General features: G+C 45.2%; 1 protein-coding gene across 1 annotated transcript; it reads right to left on the reverse strand.

Moving 5' to 3' along the window:
• Positions 1 to 1358: 1358 nt before the first annotated feature.
• On the reverse strand, positions 1359 to 18221 carry LOC120924831 (transmembrane protein 17B-like). The gene is made up of 4 exons (XM_040335830.1): positions 17954 to 18221; positions 12971 to 13074; positions 4058 to 4171; positions 1359 to 1812 (listed from the first exon to the last, which is right to left on the reverse strand). The coding sequence occupies exons 1-4, from the start codon at positions 18069 to 18071 to the stop codon at positions 1489 to 1491; spliced, it is 660 nt and encodes a 219-aa protein (XP_040191764.1). The 5' UTR covers positions 18072 to 18221; the 3' UTR covers positions 1359 to 1488.
• Positions 18222 to 18425: the final 204 nt, after the last annotated feature.

Consider the following 18425-nt stretch of genomic DNA (forward strand, 5'->3'; position numbering starts at 1 on the left):
TAGTTTAATGATTCAGGATGCAATCATTCTAGAGCAGTGTTTCTCAACTCCAGTCCTCAAGGCGCCCCAACAGGTCATGTTTTCAGGCTTTCCATTATTTTGCACAGGTGATTTGATCAGTTTCACTGCCTTAGTAATTACCACAGCAGTTTCAACTGAGGGAAATCCTAAAAACATGACCTGTTGGTGCGCCTTGAGGACTGGAGTTGAGAAACACTGTTCTAGAGGACGCTTCTTTTTTCCTGTTTTTACCCCAGGGAATGAAGGATACTTTATTCAATGCGCTAAAGGGTGATGTGGCTGCCAGGTAAGTAGTTAAAACTCTGACAATGTCCAGCTCAAGTAAGAAGCCTGGTTGAGAATATGTAAAGGTTGGTAGGGCCTATGAGTTGGCCAGGTGAAAAGATGATCCTAACTTGAACAAAGCCTTTCAAGGGGCGTAACTCCACTCTGGGGGAAAAAGGAAATGTATCCTTTATCTGCGCTTAAAGGAGTTGTAAAGGAAAAAAATTGTTTAGCTGAAATGACTGTTTACAGGGTATAGAGACATAATAGTTAACTGATTCCTTTTAAAAACAATTTAAAATAGATAAAAATCAATCATATAATGTACCTACAGGGCAGTGATGGTTTGGAAAACGAAACTGATTGATTGGTGTTGAGGGGTTTTAGATACACAGTAACCACACCTCCTTGATTAGTGACCACAGAGAGAAAGCTCCCAGTACTGTGGTTATAAGGAAACGGACAACCAGGAAGTGTGGAAATCAGAGAAGAATTACAGCAACTTGAGAGCAAAAACAAACAATGAGGACATGAAAACAGCACTGCATTAAGGTAAAAGAAGCTATTAAGATAAAAAAAAAAATTCCTTTACAAATCCTTTAAGGCCTTCAACTCTGAAAGCCTTCTGCCTGATGATATAGCTATCGGGCTATTTTGAGTGTTATTTTCCACAGTGAAGACAAGGGTTGTCCTGCTAAAACCTCTAGGACTACAATGAGGTCTCATCAAAGAAAAAACTACAGTTCAGGGAGGCGGTATGATGTATCTAGGTGTTCTTCAGTCCTATCACTAAACCGTTTATCCAAGAAAAGTCTGTCTGTCCTGTTCCACACACCCAGGTAACACCTGCCCGCTGCAGTCAGATAAAACCAAAGCTTCATTCCCCTACTCTTGGGTCAGGGCCAGTTTCAACTGGAGCCACTGCAACCTCCATCACTTCTCCGTTTCTGGCATTCCTTTCAATGTTCTTAGGCTAGTTCATGTTTTTCCTGCAAGGACAACCAATAAATATGCATATCTAAAATGATTGTGTAAATACTATTTTATATATCGTAGAAAATGCAGTTCTACCCTACCTTTCACATTTCTAATTGTACATTGTTTCAAACACTGCAATGAAAATGTGGACTAAAGGAATGATGAGGGCTGCTGGCATTATATCATCAGGTTGTTTTTGTTTTCATCACCAAGGTTCAATAATAATTAATACAGAAGGGCATCTCTCTCTTGCAATTCAATCATGCTCCTTTTGAAGTGCTGTATTGTCACTTGGGAACACTTGGCAGGTACATTTTTGTTCTCTGACTCGTCAGTCTGGTGCAAGTAAAACTGCGTGGCCAGCTGTCTTGTCATGATCTTCAGAACAAAGAATGAGACAAGTAGCTCCATGTTCAGCAAAATCACATAGATTGCATGCACTGCAACTTCCAGAGGCAGTATCAGGATTTTTTCGTCTGTCAAAAGGAATAAAAAAAGAGGCATCTGTATGAGGAAGGTAAGAAGCAAAAATCCAGCCAGTTCCGGCACCTGGTTTAAAGAGAGAATAGTCTTACGTAGTATGCAAAATATGACAATTGATAATGAAAGCAAATATCCAGGCAGAAATAACAGGATAAAAATTAATAGCTTGTTAGAAGATAAAATAACAAAACCAGCTTTTGCTGCAATCTTCAACCTAGAGATTTCCCCCATAATACCTTTTTCTGCCACTAGATGTCCTCAGTTTAATAACCTGCATCAACCCACTGCATCAGAGCCAAGCTTATCTTGAATCTTCCCCAACCTGTGACTGGACAGTGAAAGGAGAAGTAGCACACTGACAAGCTAATTTCTCTGCATTCTCTCCCCGTCAGCACATGAAATGATTGGCTCCTTTTACTGCTTCTTTCTCTCATATTCCAGCTCTGCTGTACAGGAAATACAAGAGGCTGATTCCTAGTCAATGTATTGTGCATTGTTAATCCCTGCTTTGCTGGGAGACGAAACAGCCAGATCACTATTCACAGTACACAGAGTTCTGTGTTTTGGTGAACACAGAACTTTGTGTGATTGAACACAGCTGACTTCAGCCAAAATCATTGGCTGTAATCAGCTGCCAAACTCATGGTGTGCCCAATCACAGGAGGGCAGGGGGTGGGCACATGCACCCCCCAAACCTGGAAGCAATTTGGCAGTATACAGGTATGTTGTCCAGCCTGCCCATGCTGCTCACCTGCAGTAAGGCTGCATTCACACCTGAGCGTTTTTCCGGCGTTTTGTCGCGCGTAGTCATGCTTATTTGCGCGTTTGCATACAGCGTCATCCGACGTTTTTGTACTTCGACGTTTTTATTTTAGCCAATAGGAAAAATTATCATCTTTTCATCACTTGTTGCCATGTTGGTAGATTTTTTTTATCTTCTGCCTGGGTGAAATGTTCTATTGATTAAAGCTACAAAACGCCCGTACGAAACGCTAGTTGTCGCGCTAGTCGCTTGAATCGAGCGTTTCCATTACTTTCTATGGGAAATGGAAACGCTCAAAAACGCCCAATTCGCGCGACAAAAAAGGGTCCGGAACTTGTTTGAGCTTCAGGCGTTCGGCATCAGGCGTCTTGGAGTGGAGATGTGAACCATCTCCATAAGGAATAATGTATTTTTTCCCCTCTAGCGTTTTTGAGCATCGCGCTTCAGGCGACAAAACGCTCAGGTGTGAATGCAGTCTAAAACTACTGTGGGCAGGCAGCAAGTAGTTTAAGAGGAGGTCCAGCCCAAATTTTATGTTTTTTAAGTGAGCAGCTACAAATACTTTAGCTGCTGACTTTTAAAGTGGTTGAAACCTGTGATTGCCACTTTTACCTATAGGTAAGCCTAGAATAAGGCATACCTATAGGTAGTGGAATTATCTCCTAAATGTGCACCGTTTAGGAGATCTTTACCTTGTAGTGCGCAGATTATGTCATTGGCGCATGCTCTGTGAAGAAATGGACCTTCGTGCCGTTTCGTCACTCGCAAGTGCCGTGACCAACTGCTCTCGTGTGCATGCGTGGGAGTGACGTCACGCGGCTCCGACCAGTCACAGAGCCGGTGTTTCATTAGATTAGGTGACCCATCAAAACTTGTAACAGAAGTGACGTTTCTGTCAGGGCCATTTTCGTACACCCTGCACTCAGCTGCAGTAAGCCTACAGTCTGAAGTCGCCAAGCAGATATCTTTTTACACCCACCGAAATCTTGCATTTTACATGTATTTTTACCACTAAACTGAGCTTATATTGTAAAAATACAGTATTTAGAAGTCTGTGACACTGTTTTGATGTTGAATTTTAAAAGCAGCGGCAAGCCTGCTGATCTCACACGTTTGCTAATGTGACAGAACACAGCTGCTTTTAAAATTCGGATCGACTCCCGGGTGCTGCCGCCGCCATTTCTGGTAGGGGAGCCAGGCTTTTCTGCTTCACCGCGGGTTCCCTACTGCACACGCGTGAAGCACGCTGCACTTTCCAATTGGCCTGGCGGTGGGGGAAGGAGGAGGGGGGCTGAACTTCTTGGAGATCAGGCTGCAGCCTGTCTCCCGGATGTAGGGAAGGGGACCTGTCATAAACGGGTCCATGTTGTTCCCCCCCCTCCCATCGAAAGGTGCCATATGTGACACCGGAGGGGAGGGGAGGAAGCATATAAGTGGAAGTTTCACTTTTGGGTGGAACTCTGCTTTAAGGATTGGTAAGCTGCAATATATTATATTTTTGTTTAATACTGGTCTAGAGTAACAGCAATACAATTGATTTCAGCTTACCTTCTCATGTAAATTTCCGATGTAGCCCAAGTAAAGTCTCAGGATTTCAATTACTGTGATAATTGTGATAGCTGTGACTAAGAGAAACTGATGGTAGCTTGGTAGCAAGAAGTACTGCAGAAACAAAGAGAAGAAGACAGAAGATACCTGTTTTATTCCTAATTTGTGTGTACAAGCAGCACAATTCTTTATTTTTTTAAATTGCTGCAAAAATTAATGGTGTACTTGGACAACAAAAAATACTTTATGGAGAAACTTAGACTTTGTCCCAGCTCAGGTGGAAGACAATTTAATGCCACAGGTTCTCAAGGATTTAAGATGGTGCTGAATTCACCACATGATGGACTCTGAAAGGGCATGATTAGAGTTTGCAAAATCCTATTATTTTTAAGAGGAGGTTGTGATACATTTGCCTATATGCTTCAGTCTAATGCTCTCCCTGCTTGCCATTGTGATTACCATCCGGTTATTGAAGTGCTAATGTCCCCTCACTATTTCTAAAGGTTAATTGATCTATTGTGTTGTGTGAAGGAGATCTGTGTTTATGTGGCTTGTGTTAATTATTCTGATTGCTTCATTGTGGTAATTATCTCTCTATATGCGGGGTCGAGTTGTCTAGTTAATATATTTAGTACAACTAGTACTCAACTCCACTGATGTCATTATCTAAAGAAAATGTGTTTTCAGACTCGGCTCCGTCGTGTCTGCCTACTCATCTGTATGGAAGCCCCAGTGTGAGGGGGGGCGGAGATTTGTCATTGTAACAGTTTTGGAAATGACATATAAGCTGTGTGTTATAACATTAAACTCAGTCTTGGTTCCAGCATCCAGTCTTGACTCATGTGTGGGGGATCCTGTGATGTTCTTGTATGGAGAGGAGGGAATGCTTGACGGGGATATCATACCGATACCGTCACAATTGGATGGCAGCAGCGGGATCTTCCCTTCTACTCTCCCTTACACCAGGACTCCAAGCAGACACTGGGAACAGTGAATGGAAGGCTGCTACACCCTGCTTAAAAGAAATACACTGAAAGAACTACTGGAAGTTCGTGGAAGGATTGCTAGCAACAAAACCAAGCGGGTCATCATAGCAGAATTAATGGAGCGAGACCAGGAGAACGTGATTGCAGCAACGCCAGCAGTACAAGAGATGGAGACACCAGTGATTCAGGAAGAGGAATCACCAGCCAACAAGCTAATGAGAGAGAAGCTAGCGTGGTTCGGCCCGAGCCCAACGCCGGATGTGGTGCTGAAAGTGATGGACCTGTTAGTAAACGCAGAACTACAGAAGGATAAACAAATAAGAGATGCAGAACTACAGTTAAAACTGGCAGCAGTCCAACAAGCAGCCGCACATTCTCCGAACAGTGAGTACAGCACAGCAGACACAAGGAAGATTCCGTTTAGCGCTTTTAAAGCTTTTGATGAAAAGGACTGTGAAATTGATAACTACCTGGCGGATTTTGAGCGACAATGTAACCTGCACCGAATAGCTAGAAGAGAGTGGGTTGCAATATTGTCAGGCAAACTGTCAGGCAAAGCTTCTGATGCTTTCCGGACCGTGCCAGATCAGGATATCCATAGCTACGCCCGGGTTAAAGAAGTGCTCCTGGCTCGTTATACAGTAACCCCAGAGTCCCACCGACAGAAGTTTAGGGACTCACGCAAAACCACGAAAGACTCTTACGCGGAATGGGCATGCCAGTTGTCCCTGTCGGCCTCTAACTGGGTTAACAGCAGCCAGGCCACCACCGCAGAGGACATTTTGCAACTAATGCTCCTGGAGCAATTTTACAATCACATCCAGACGGACGTCAAAGATTGGGTGAGAGATCGCAGGCCCATGACTCTACCAGAGGCCGCGAAGTTGGCGGATGAATATGCAGATACTCGCAAGACAAACCAGGTCACACCACGGGTACAACCTCCACGACCAACGGCGCCCTCACACCCACCAGCCGCTAGATACCAACAGCCTAACAGACCGATGACATCTAGCCCTCGCTACCCACGCCAGGAAGACAACGAACAATGCTGCTTCCGGTGCAAACAGTTGGGTCACTTCAAGCAGAATTGCCCCATGAATGACAACACCAGGTCAAATTGGTCTCAACCTGGGTACCGCCCACCAGCAGCAGCCCATTGTGTAGACTCGGCTTGGGATCCCCAGGAGCTGGGTCAGGAAGAACCATTGGGCACCCCTTACGAAGCCCTCATGGTACAATCTGTTATTACGGACAACATGGAACACCATTGTCAGCTGGTCATGGGCGACAGCCATGAGCCGGAGGGGCCTTGGAGGGAGCTGGGCAGAAAGAGGCACCGCCAGCTACCCTCCAAGAAGAAGAGGTCCTGGAAGTCATATAACCAGCGGACCTGGGAGGAGAAGAAGCGACTGGAGGAGATGGAATCGCAGCGGGCGCCCCAGATGCGGGCCGAGATGTTCGCCAAGGGCCCACCGGTGGCCCCTTACACCACCACCCAGTTCCTGATGATGAAGGACCACGTGGAGAGCCTGCAGGACATGAGCAAGCAGGATCTGATCCCTGAGTACATAGAGCTGGAGGAGTGCATAAGCCGCATGGAGGAGGAGAACAACCACCTGAGGTCACAGCGGGCTGACCCCCCCAGGCTCCATGAACTGGAGATGGAGCTGGAGAAGCTCAAAGAGGAGAACCGGCGGCTGCGGAGGGAGCAGGGGGTGGCTGACCTTATGGGGCTCTGAGTCCCCTCCCCCCCCCCCGGACTCTGAGCACCAGTGCTACAGCATTTCAACAAATATAACTTTTTCTTTTTATGAATCTCCTGTGACTGTCACTTCAGAGCCATAACCTGCCCCTCCCATAGCGGGACACCTAGATGGCGGCGCACAGACCCATTCGCCATCTTCACACTGACTTCTGGTGACTTTGCAGATCGCACAAAGACTTGGGGACTGACCGGCGTGTGATCTGACGACCCGGTGGCATACCTGAGTCTGAAGCAGTTGCCAAGGGAGGTCAGTCATGCCAAACGGAGTAAACCTCGGACTAAAAGCTCTGAACCCGTCAACCCTACTGGACCAGGGAAGGTCCAACCGGGTTTTCCGGAGCAGGGAGAAAAAGGGGGGCCATTGTGATACATTTGCCTATATGCTTCAGTCTAATGCTCTCCCTGCTTGCCATTGTGATTACCATCCGGTTATTGAAGTGCTAATGTCCCCTCACTATTTCTAAAGGTTAATTGATCTATTGTGTTGTGTGAAGGAGATCTGTGTTTGTGGCTTGTGTTAATTATTCTGATTGCTTCATTGTGGTAATTATCTCTCTATATGCGGGGTCGAGTTGTCTAGTTAATGTATTTAGTACAACTAGTACTCAACTCCACTGATGTCATTATCTAAAGAAAATGTGTTTTCAGACTCGGCTCCGTCGTGTCTGCCTACTCATCTGTATGGAAGCCCCAGTGTGAGGGGGGGGCGGAGATTTGTCATTGTAACAGTTTTGGAAATGACATATAAGCTGTGTGTTATAACATTAAACTCAGTCTTGGTTCCAGCATCCAGTCTTGACTCATGTGTGGGGGATCCTGTGATGTTCTTGTATGGAGAGGAGGGAATGCTTGACGGGGATATCATACCGATACCGTCACAGAGGTTCTTTTAAATTGATAGCTAGCGGAGTTATTCTGGATTTTATGTGGGGTGTGGATTTGCAATTCATATACTAAATATACACCTGATTAAAATGTCGGTAAACCCAAAACTGTTACTATTTTGGGTTTCCAGTGCCAAGCCTAGCACATCTGACTTCCATAGTGTACTTGACCATAAAGTTTTACTTTATCTGTATTATATGTAGCTGTAACCCCATAGGGGCTGCTGGGTAATGTGGCCCACCTGTCACCCTGCCCAGCCCGGCATTCACTTCCAGACACTCCAAGACAATGAAAAAGTCCATCAGCTTTGTTTTAGTATTTTATTAAGGAATTAGAACTTGGATGGGGTTAAGGAATTCATGGGATGCCTAGAAAATTATTCTTGCATGGTATGGGACAATTCAGATATTCTCCTCCTGCACAACACTTGCTGTAGATCCCTCCAGCACAGTTCTTCAGGCTCAGCTAGCACATGGTTAGGCTTAACTCTGGTTTCAGCCAGACCTTAGCAAAGTTCCTTATTGCAGGCAGGGACCCCGGGCCCCTTCAGTGTAGCAACAAAAATAGGAAAGTCTTCCCTTTGCAAGCCATGACAGCCCTCCTGACTGCAGCAGCCTGACTTCACTGCCAGTAACATCACAGTCTCTCCAGCTGGCTCTGCATCCACCTTTGACTGAACACTCCAAGTCCTCTCCGACATGCCTCTTCCAGCTCTCCTGCCACTCACGACACCTGATGGATCCCACTGGAGACTTACCTGGCAGTATTCCCCGCTGCCCTCTCCTGCTCCTGTTCAAGACACCCCTTGGGTTGTGTGGGGTTCCTGTACAGCTCTGAGCCCCTGGCCCAAGGTCACCCCCTCAGACCTGGGGGTTCCCTCCAAGGCCCAGACAGCTCAATACTCCATCTCCAGTTCTTCCACCTGAACAAATCCTCCCCAGCTGGGTTGACTCTGGTTATTTAAGGAGGCCTGCCCCCTGCCAATCCAGTTTGGAGATTGGTTAGGGGTTCTTAGACCACCCCAGACAACTCCACCTTTCCTCCCCACCTTCCCTCTAAAAGCATAAGGGAGGCAACCAAAAGATGAAACTAGTTGTGAGTCTCCAGCCTACTCTAAGCCCCTCCCAGCCCACAGATCAAAACAAACAGGCCTAGCTTTTACCTACCTAAATGTACCCGTTCTACATAAAACCTCACTCTAGCCTAGCACCTACAGTAGGTGAGGGTGCTACATATATCATTTTTTACTGTAAATCATTAAGCACAGGTTATTATACATGTTTTTAGGCCCTGACAATAGTTCTTGTTTCAAGAGAATAATGAAATGCCAATACCTAGTTGCTTCATTTAAACATGAAATTTAGTCAAAAATAAAATGTTCTCCTATAGATTTCAGTCACATCACTTGTGACATGTCGCATGTCTGTCAGGCAGTTAGATCCTGTATTTTTTTTTTCCTTTTTGTGTACTGCTTAGGCACAATTACTATTGCTTGACATAGGAAATCATTACTATTTGAGTTCAGATCCACTTTAGGAAAGGACATATGCACTATATTACCAAAAGTATTGGGACACCTTCTTTTACACACACACATGAACTTTAATGGCATCCCAGTCTTAGTGCGTAGGGTTCACTATTGAGTTGGCCCACCCTTTGCAGCTATAAAAGCTTCAACTCTTCTGGGAAGGCTGTTCACCACAAGGTTTAGGAGTGTGTCTATGGGAATGTTTGACCATTCTTCCAGAAGCACATTTTTAAAGGTCAGGCACTGATGTTGGAGAGAAGGCCTGGCTCGCAGTCTCTGCTCTAATTTATCCCAAAGGTGTTCTATCGGGTTGGCCAGGATTCTGTGCAGGCCAGTCAAGTTCCTCCACCCCAAACTTGCTCATTCATGTCTTCATGGACCTTGCTTTTTGCATTGGGCCAAATCATTTGGCGGAGGGAGGATTATGGTCTGGGATTGTTTTTCAGGGGGTTGGGCTTCGCCCCTTAGTTACAGTGAAGGGAACTCTTAAGGTGTCAGCATACCAAGACATTTTTTACACAATTTCATGCTCCCAACTTTGTGGGAACAGTTTAGGGTTGCACCTTCCTGTTCCAACATGACTACGCACCAGTGCACAAACAAGGTCCATAAAGACATGGATGAGCAAGTTTTGAGTGAAGGAACTTGACTGGCCTGCACCTCAACCGGCTTTAAAACCCTTGAAGAAGGAAGTGGAGGGAGAGAGAAAGTCTCAACCACATATCCTATCCAAACCAGAAGCAACTATTTTGCAAGAATTCCTATGTTTAAATACTTTAACTGCAGCTGCTGGGTGTATATCTATCCTTGTGACAGAGTATCTCTGTCCTATTGTTATCATTTCACATGCATAGTGTCAGATAGCTTGCTGTATATAAGTAGGTGAACCTGTTTATTGCCATAGAGCAGTGGTTCTCAACCTTGGGTTCGGGACCCCCTCAGGGGTCAAATGATGATTTGCCAGGGGTCACCGAATCATGGGCTGTTCCTGAAGCCCGCACTGCTCTCCTTGCCTTTTTACAGAAGCCCAGCTGGGCTGTCCCTTAAGCCTGTGGCCGCCCACTCAGCCTCTTAGCAGTTGCCCATTCAGTTAACGGCATGGCTGGGGGGCAGAGACTAAAGGTCAGCTGACTGGTGAGGAATGTGAAGTGGGAGGGACTGGAGGAGACCCCATCTCCTGATTTTGGCATAGGTGTCACTGCTACGAGACACCACAAAGTCAGAGACACAGTGAGTAACAAAACCTGTGGTTATAGTTGCCTTAAAAGTCCCCACTACAGTTCTCAGATCAGCAGATGACCTTGATCAAGAGCACCTAATCCACTCATCCCATTCCCCCCACCACAAAGTAAGAGAATTAATAAAAATAGAGAATACATGGAAGGGAGAGGAAAAAAAGGGGAGGAACAAAGAAAAAGGGAGAGAAAGAACAAGAAAGACAGCTAGCTAGAGAGAGATGATAGGGGAAAAAAGAACAAATAGAAAGAGTGGTACATCCTAAAATGTACCATAAGGGGTTTTAATACTGTACGAGTGGAAAGGACTCAGGGAGCACTAAATGTCCATGGGTTAGGGGCGCAAAGCCGACAACCCACGCTACGAAAATAATTTTACTGTTAGGGGTCCCAACAACTTGGGAAATTTTAATCAAGGAGTCACGGCACTAGAAAGGTTAAGAACCACTATATGCTATAGAGTTTATATACAGCTTTTGTTATTTTAGTGAATCCTGTCCTTCTGGGACAGGATTCTGGGACTCTATTTTTAATTTTAGCTCAGAGCTCATTGATCAGCTCAGGCTAGAGCCAGGTTGGGCATCAGATGGCCACTTCTAGTAGTTAGAGGTCCAGTTGAATGTCATATTACAAACTACTGGGGAGAACTAAAGCGCAGCGTAGATTGGCTGACTCTGAATTCACGATCATGTAACCAGGGTCCCTCTCTGGGGACCCTGGTGTAAGGGGGGGCTCTCTGGGGACCCTGGTGTAAGGGGGGGGCTCTCTGGGGACCCTGGTGTAAGAAGGGGGCTCTCTGGGGACCCTGGTGTAAGGGGAGGCTCCCTGGAGACCCTGGTGTAAGAGGGGGGCTCTCTGGGGACATCAATGTAAGGAGGGGCTCTTTGGGGACAGTAATGTAAGAGGGATGGCTCTCTGGGGACAGTAATGTAAGAAGGATGGCTCTCTGGGGAACCTGGTGTAAGAGGGGGGGCTCTCTGGGGACCCTGGTGTAAGGGGGGTCTCTGGGGACCCTGGTGACCCTGGAGACCCTCCATGTAAGAGGGGGCTCTCTGGGGACAGTAATGTAAGGAGGGGCTCTTTGGGGACAGTAATGTAAGAGGGATGGCTCTCTGGGGACAGTAATGTAAGAAGGATGGCTCTCTGGGGAACCTGGTGTAAGAGGGGGGGGCTCTCTGGGGACCCTGGTGTAAGGGGGGCTCTCTGGGGACCCTGGTGTAAGGGGGGCTCTCTGGGGACCCTGGTGTAAGGGGGGGTTCTCTGGGGACCCTGGTGTAAGGGAGGGTTCTCTGGGGACCCTGGTGTAAGGAGGGCCTCTCTGGGGATCCTGATGTAAGGAGGGGCTCTCTGGGGACCCTGGTGTAAGTAGGGAGGCTCTCTGGGGACCCTGGTGTAAGTAGGGAGGCTCTCTGGGGACCCTGGTGTAAGTAGGGAGGCTCTCTGGAGACCCTGGTGTAAGTAGGGAGGCTCTCTGGCGACCCTGGTGTAAGTAGGGAGGCTCTCTGGGGACCCTGGTGTAAGTAGGGAGGCTCTCTAGGGACCCCGGTGTAAGTAGGGAGGCTCTCTGGGGACCCCGGTGTAAGTGGAGGCTCTCTGGGGACCCCGGTGTAAGTGGAGGCTCTCTGGGGACCCTGGTGTAGGGGGAGACTCTCTGGGGACCCTAATGTAGGGGGAGACTCTCTGGGGACCCTGAATTAAGTAGGGAGGCTCTCTGGGGACCCTGAAGTAAGGAGGAAGGCTCTCTGGGGACCCTGATGTAAGGAGGGAGGCTCTCTGGGGACCCTGATGTAAGAGGGGAGGCTCTCTGGGGACCTTGATGTAAGAGGGGAGGATCTCTGTGGACCTTGATGTAAGAGGGGAGGCTCTCTGGGGACCCTGATGTAAGAGGGTAGGCTCTTTGGGGACCCTGATGTAAGAGGGGAGGCTCTCTGGGAACCCTGATGTAAGAGGGGAGGCTCTCTGGGGACCCTGATGTAAGGGGGGGCTCTCTGGGGATTCCCCATGTGATGTGTGTGTGTGGGGGGGGGGGGGCGGCATTGAAGGACCCGGCCTTGGGGCGGCAAAGGGAGTAAATTCGGGCCTGCCTATCAGGCTGTTTGCTGATAATACCTGTATATTGGATTTACTTTTATCAAACTTTTCACATATAAATCTTGTATTATCTCTTTACTGGTGTGTATCTGTAAACTTACAGTTAATGTTATATGCTGATCACAATACTTACTCTGCTCCCAATTACTTTGATTACAGTACTGGTTAATTTCCCAGGAAGGGAACCCCATCTGTTCACAGAATCTCTGTCCTGAGTGGAGGCACTGCCAACTGTATTATCAAACCCACTCTTCTCTTCCACATAGCAACGATTCTGGTACAGGTTTACTGCAATATCCATTTTGGGGAGGGCTATTCCTCATACCCAACACACACACACACACACACACACAAAATGGCTACACTTAATAGAATGCTCAAGTTAAAAAAAAAAAAAAAAAATGTCCACTTCCTACTCACCTTAAGTTCCAACATGATAATCTCAGATATGAACCAGAAGGGAAAGAAGAAAACATTAAAATATAAAGCCATCTGGAGGGGAACACTTGACATTGCTTCATGGCCTATAGAAACACACAAAATGTAAGAAATGTAAGAAATAGAGTTTGTTTTCAGATAGTGTATTTCCCTATAGCCCTTTTCATTTAAAAGGTAAGTCTGCTTTTATTAAAAAAAAAAATATCCCATATTTATGTAGCACCTGGTTACTTCCAAGTACCGGTGCTATTGAAATTAGAGGGCTTTTATTTTAATTCATAAAATAAAAAGGATAATTAGCACCTCTAGCTGCAGGCATCATTCAGATATCCCCCCACAAAGCCCAGGACATCATATGACGTCCACCCAGGATGGGAGATCCCATCTGTGGACGTCAAATGACTATGGGCTAGTATTGAAGTGGTTAATCACCCTAAAATGTCTCCCAGATGGCAATACATTTGTAGAAATGACAACCAGGATGAGTCTGGTCTGTCACTAATTTTCCTCATATATTGCTTCTAGAGAAACAAGTTCACACCCTACAATTTTGTGCGCTATTCGAACCACTCTCTTTAGAGCCTTTTTATCTGCCTGCATACCAAACTAGAATACAATACATTAAAGCGGAGGTTCACCCTAAAAAAATTATCTACCAAATCCCATCCAGCATACTTGCATCAGCTACAGTATGCTTTTTTTTTTTCCGCTGTACTTACCGTTTAATCGTTGATTTTCTTTTCTTCTTCCCGCGGGGAATAGGCGTTCCTATGAAGGGGCATAGATGATTGACGTGCGGCTACAGGCCGTCACGCTTTCCGAAAATAGCCGACCTAGGACTCGGCTATATATGGCGCCTGCGCAGTCAGCTCCTAGTCTGTGCGCAGGCGCCGTATAGCGCCGTGAAGAGCCGAGTCCTAGTCCGGCTATTTTCGGAAAGCGTGACGCGCTGTAGCCGCACGTCAATCATCTACGCCCCTTCATAGGAACGCCTATTCCCCCGCGCGAAGAAGAAAAGAAAATCAACGATTAAATGGTAAGTGCAGTGAAAAAAAAAAAAGCATACTGTAGCTGACGCAAGTATGCTGAATGGGATGGTAGATAATTTTCTTAGGGTGAACCTCCGCTTTAATGTACTCTCAATGACAGAGCGATAGAAGGTCTCTAGTATCTTCCTTCCCAAGGAGTCGAAAAAAATATAAATGCTGTTGCAGTTTCTTAATAATGGTTTTAACGTTGATTGTCCGCCATAAGTTTTCCCACACCTTGGAGAAATTTTGTGATGAGCGCAGGGGGGGGGGGGGGGGGGAACCAGAGTGGACACCAGGGCTGTGGAGTCGGAGTCGAGGAGTCGGAGTCGGGGGAAATTTTGGGTACCTGGAGTCGGAGTCGGAGTCGGCAAACAATGCACCGACTCCTACTAAATTTAGATTGGAATTAAAAAAAAAAGAAGCAAGTTTAAATGTCCCAATTCACAAAAAGTTATAATTAATGACTTCTCTACTGTAAGAATAAAGACCAATGCATGCAGTGCCTCACGTAACCGCAAAACGAACACGTTAAGTGACCGTGAAGAAGCATGCTTTTCATGTGCTTCACTATATGGCACGCAACGCACAATTAGGAGCTGCAATACTTATACTTTCCATAGTGTTGTGTTCTGCTTTTACAGGGAACGCAGCGTCCATGTGTAACCTAGCCTCTCACTGATAAGGGATTAAATAAATATGTTTTTTGCAGGACTAGAGAGTGAGACACTTGTATAAGTAAAGGGAATGGAGGGCCAATAGTTCAAGACTGAAGCTGTAAACCATTGGAAAAACTGCGGTCATTTAGCTAAGGCTATAAAAACTTGTAAACTCCGATTGTTAGCTTAAACTTTAAACATGACTATGGGATTCTCCTAGGAAAATCATGTTTTAGAATAAATGCCCCTTCATGGATCCTCCCACTGCCCTATGTTTTGTTTTTGTTCTAAAACAACCAAATAATGTGGTTTGTATTTTTGAACTGGTAAAGATCCTGTTCCTGATGTTTATGCCTGCTGCTACTATCCAGCCACTTGATTGATTAAAGCGGGAGTTCACCCATAAAACTATTTTTCCCCTTAGATGGATGCTCGTTTTGTCTAGTGGAATCGACTAGTTGTTTTAAAATATGAGCAGTACTTACCCGTTTTCGAGATGCATCTTCTCCGTCGCTTCCGGGTATGGGTCTTCGGGAGCGGGCGTTCCTTCTTGATTGACAGTCTTCCGAGAGGCTTCCGACGGTCGCATCCATCGCGTCACTAGTAGCCGAAAGAAGCCGAACGTCGGTGCAGCTCTATACTGCGCCTGCGCACCGACGTTCGGCTTCTTTCGGAAAATCGTGACGCGATGGATGCGACCGTCGGAAGCCTCTCGGAAGACTGTCAATCAAAATAGGAACGCCCAGTCCCGCAGCCCATACCCGGAAGCGGCGGAGAAGATGCATCTCGTAAACGGTAAGTACAGCTCATATTTTAAAACAACTAGCCGATTCCCCTAGACAAAACGAGCATCCATCTAAGGGTAAAAAGTGTTATGTACGGGTGAACCCCCGCTTTAATAAAAAAATAAAAATAAAACTTTGTTTTCATTGTGTTTGTCTTTTGCTTAAACTGTGCAATACAGTAGACTGTTGGCTTCCCAGACAGTAGTCCTGTGGTAGGTTGCGTTTCTTTCCCTCAAGGAATGTATAAAATACATTTGCATATTAATACAGAGGAGTCGGAGTCGGAGTCGGAAGTACATAAAACTGAGGAGTCGGAGTCGGAGTCGGAACATTTATTTACCGACTCCACAGCCCTGGTGGACACAAGGACACATTTTGCTATTACCTGTTGCTTTGGATTTTTTTGAGCTGTGAATGGACTGTGTATATATTATGCATGTCATTTTGTGAATCAAGCAAATAGCACTTTGCACACAGCACTTTTGTAGTGCATGGGAACATGTATGTGAATATTTTGAGCACAATTATATTGGATGCATTTTATGACAGATGTTGTTATTTAAGCATTAATGCATATCATTTTTATTTGTCGCACAGAATCACTTAAATTAGCATTAAGTTGTGGCACTAATTAGCACTTTATGCATGTGATCTTCTATAGGCAATTAATAGAGTGTGGATATATGGATAAGTAGAGAAACGAATTAATTAATAGTTCAGATGCTGCACTATAATTGAGCACACAGTTACACTAATTTGAGTTAGTGGTGTCATTATAGTATTTATCATGTGGTTTGCTACAGACAGTATAGTATGTGTAAAAAAAACACATATTATATATTTTTTAGCGCAGCACTTTTTTCTGTTACTTTTATACTGAATGCACAGCCTTATGGGATGTGATCAGTGCTAGCAGCTGATTATATTGGAACTGACAATTTGTGTATAGTAGCTCGAAAGATCACCAGTGTTTTGATGTTAGAAGCTGATTGATTTTTATGCACAGATGCACCAGATTCAATAGTACCTTTCATTTAATTCTAGTTCTTTCAGTCATTTTGGCAATTGTGAAACTCTTTCCATATTCATGTTATTACACGTATGATCCCAATACAGTTAAAAGCATACAATATTTTTCCCTCTAGTAAACCAATCATTAGACAAATACAGGAGCTGCTATTGCTGACTTCCTTGTGGAAAAGGCTAAATGCCTAATTTCTGTGCTGACTCACCAGCTTCAGTGTGTTGGGTCACTTAGTATACAAACCAGGAAAGCCAGAAAAATGTCAGGTTTCCTAATCTGTATACCAGTTCTCACTCCATGGTTCAGAATTTGAAAACAAGAGGATCATTATGGCAACCAGGTAACTAGAATTTTCTTAGTTCATTCTTGTATGCAAGGCTCACCTTTATACATTATAACCTGACCATGCAATCTCTGTACAATCAACCTTAAGCCCCGTACACACGATCCGAAAATCGTATGAAAAATGCCGCTTTCGAAACGATCGTACGATAATCGGATCGTTAGTACAGAGCTTCCGAGAGCCGTTCAGGACAGTTCATGCGATTTTATTCTATCGGACATGCATGGAATTTTTTTTCATACGATGCCAGATCGTACAATTTTCATTTAATCAGTACAGCTGTTGTTCGAAAATGCAATACAAATGCATTACAACACATGACTAAGAATGAGCTCTGGCGTGTTCGCATAGAACACGTGCAGAGCCCGCCAGGAAGTGTGCACGGCGCTGTGCTAATCACAGCCAGGGAGACATTGTCCCGATGCTCGGCTGCAGGGATCGTGAAATGTCTCCCTGGCTGTTATTAGCGCAGCGCCGTGCACACTTCCTGGCGGGCTCTGCACGTGTTCCATGCGAACACGTCAGAGCTCATCCTTACACATGACATCACTTCCGATTTTTTATTCTGCCGTACGAGAATTTTTTTTGTGACTTTAGTAAACTCATCAGATTCGACCTTAAGATTAGCATACAAAAAAAAACGGACGATCATTCGTCCGATAATCGGATCGTGTGTACCGGGCATTAGACCTACCAAACCTATATAATATACGGACCTACGTAAACTATTCAATCAGGCATGTCCTTGCACAACATACTTGTTGGTAGAGCTACAGGAGATTGTACAATCAGGCTCGGTTTACATATATGTGAATTGGATGCGTTTTTAACCACATCCAATTCGCATAACATGTGAATTGGATCGGCTTTCTATGGAGCCGGTTCACACATGTGCGGGGCATCTGCAGAGTGGTTTTAAAAAGGGTCCTGTGCTATTTAGAGTCCAGTTCAAGTGCGATTTCAGGTAAAAATTTGCACTTGAACCGCTGAACAGAACCGCTCTATTGCACTGAAACTGCGGCCGCACCCATCCTCAGATTGTAACATGTGTGGACAGCTTATAGATCTGTAAACTAGAACAGTCCTATATGTAGTTAATAAAACATATGTAAAATAAACGTATTACCTGTGTGATATGATCTACGTTCCCCACAATCCGTGGTTTTGTTTTGAATAAATAAAGATCCACTGATACTGGCAAGGCCATGGCGAACATTGCTTGGCAGAGGGGTATGTAAAGACATAGTCACTGCTCACACCATGCTTGTCATTCTGTTCTGATCAGACAGCAGGTTTAATACCAGGCTCTCCTAATTGTAAAGTCTTAATGGGATTTCCAGGAGCATGCTGCACTAGAGGGATTAGCCAACTGCTACTTCCATGTCAAAATAATCCTGGTAAAAGTCTAAAAAAAAATAAAAAGGGCTGTATATAAAATATAGGAAATACTCTTAGGGAATGTGTTCACTATAAGCACTCTTGGAAGCCCGATGGAATAGAAACGTCCCTGTAAAAGTTTGATTGATTGAATAAACACAGATTCCATAGAATATTAATAAAAAAAAAAAACATTGTGGGCTCATTTAAATCTGTTCATG

This window comes from Rana temporaria, chromosome 1 (assembly GCF_905171775.1).
Source record: "Rana temporaria chromosome 1, aRanTem1.1, whole genome shotgun sequence".
Taxonomy (NCBI): Eukaryota; Metazoa; Chordata; class Amphibia; order Anura; family Ranidae; genus Rana; species Rana temporaria.

Excerpts from the sequence above, each read along its gene's own strand:
- LOC120924831 (XM_040335830.1), bottom strand. The coding sequence starts at position 18,071 with ATGTCTTTACATACCCCTCTGCCAAGCAATGTTCGCCATGGCCTTGCC. Across the intron at positions 13,075-17,953 it reads ACGTAGATCATATCACACAG|GCCATGAAGCAATGTCAAGT; the intron begins GTAATACGTTTA and ends GTGTTTCTATAG. Across the intron at positions 4,172-12,970 it reads TTATCATGTTGGAACTTAAG|TACTTCTTGCTACCAAGCTA; the intron begins GTGAGTAGGAAG and ends TTGTTTCTGCAG.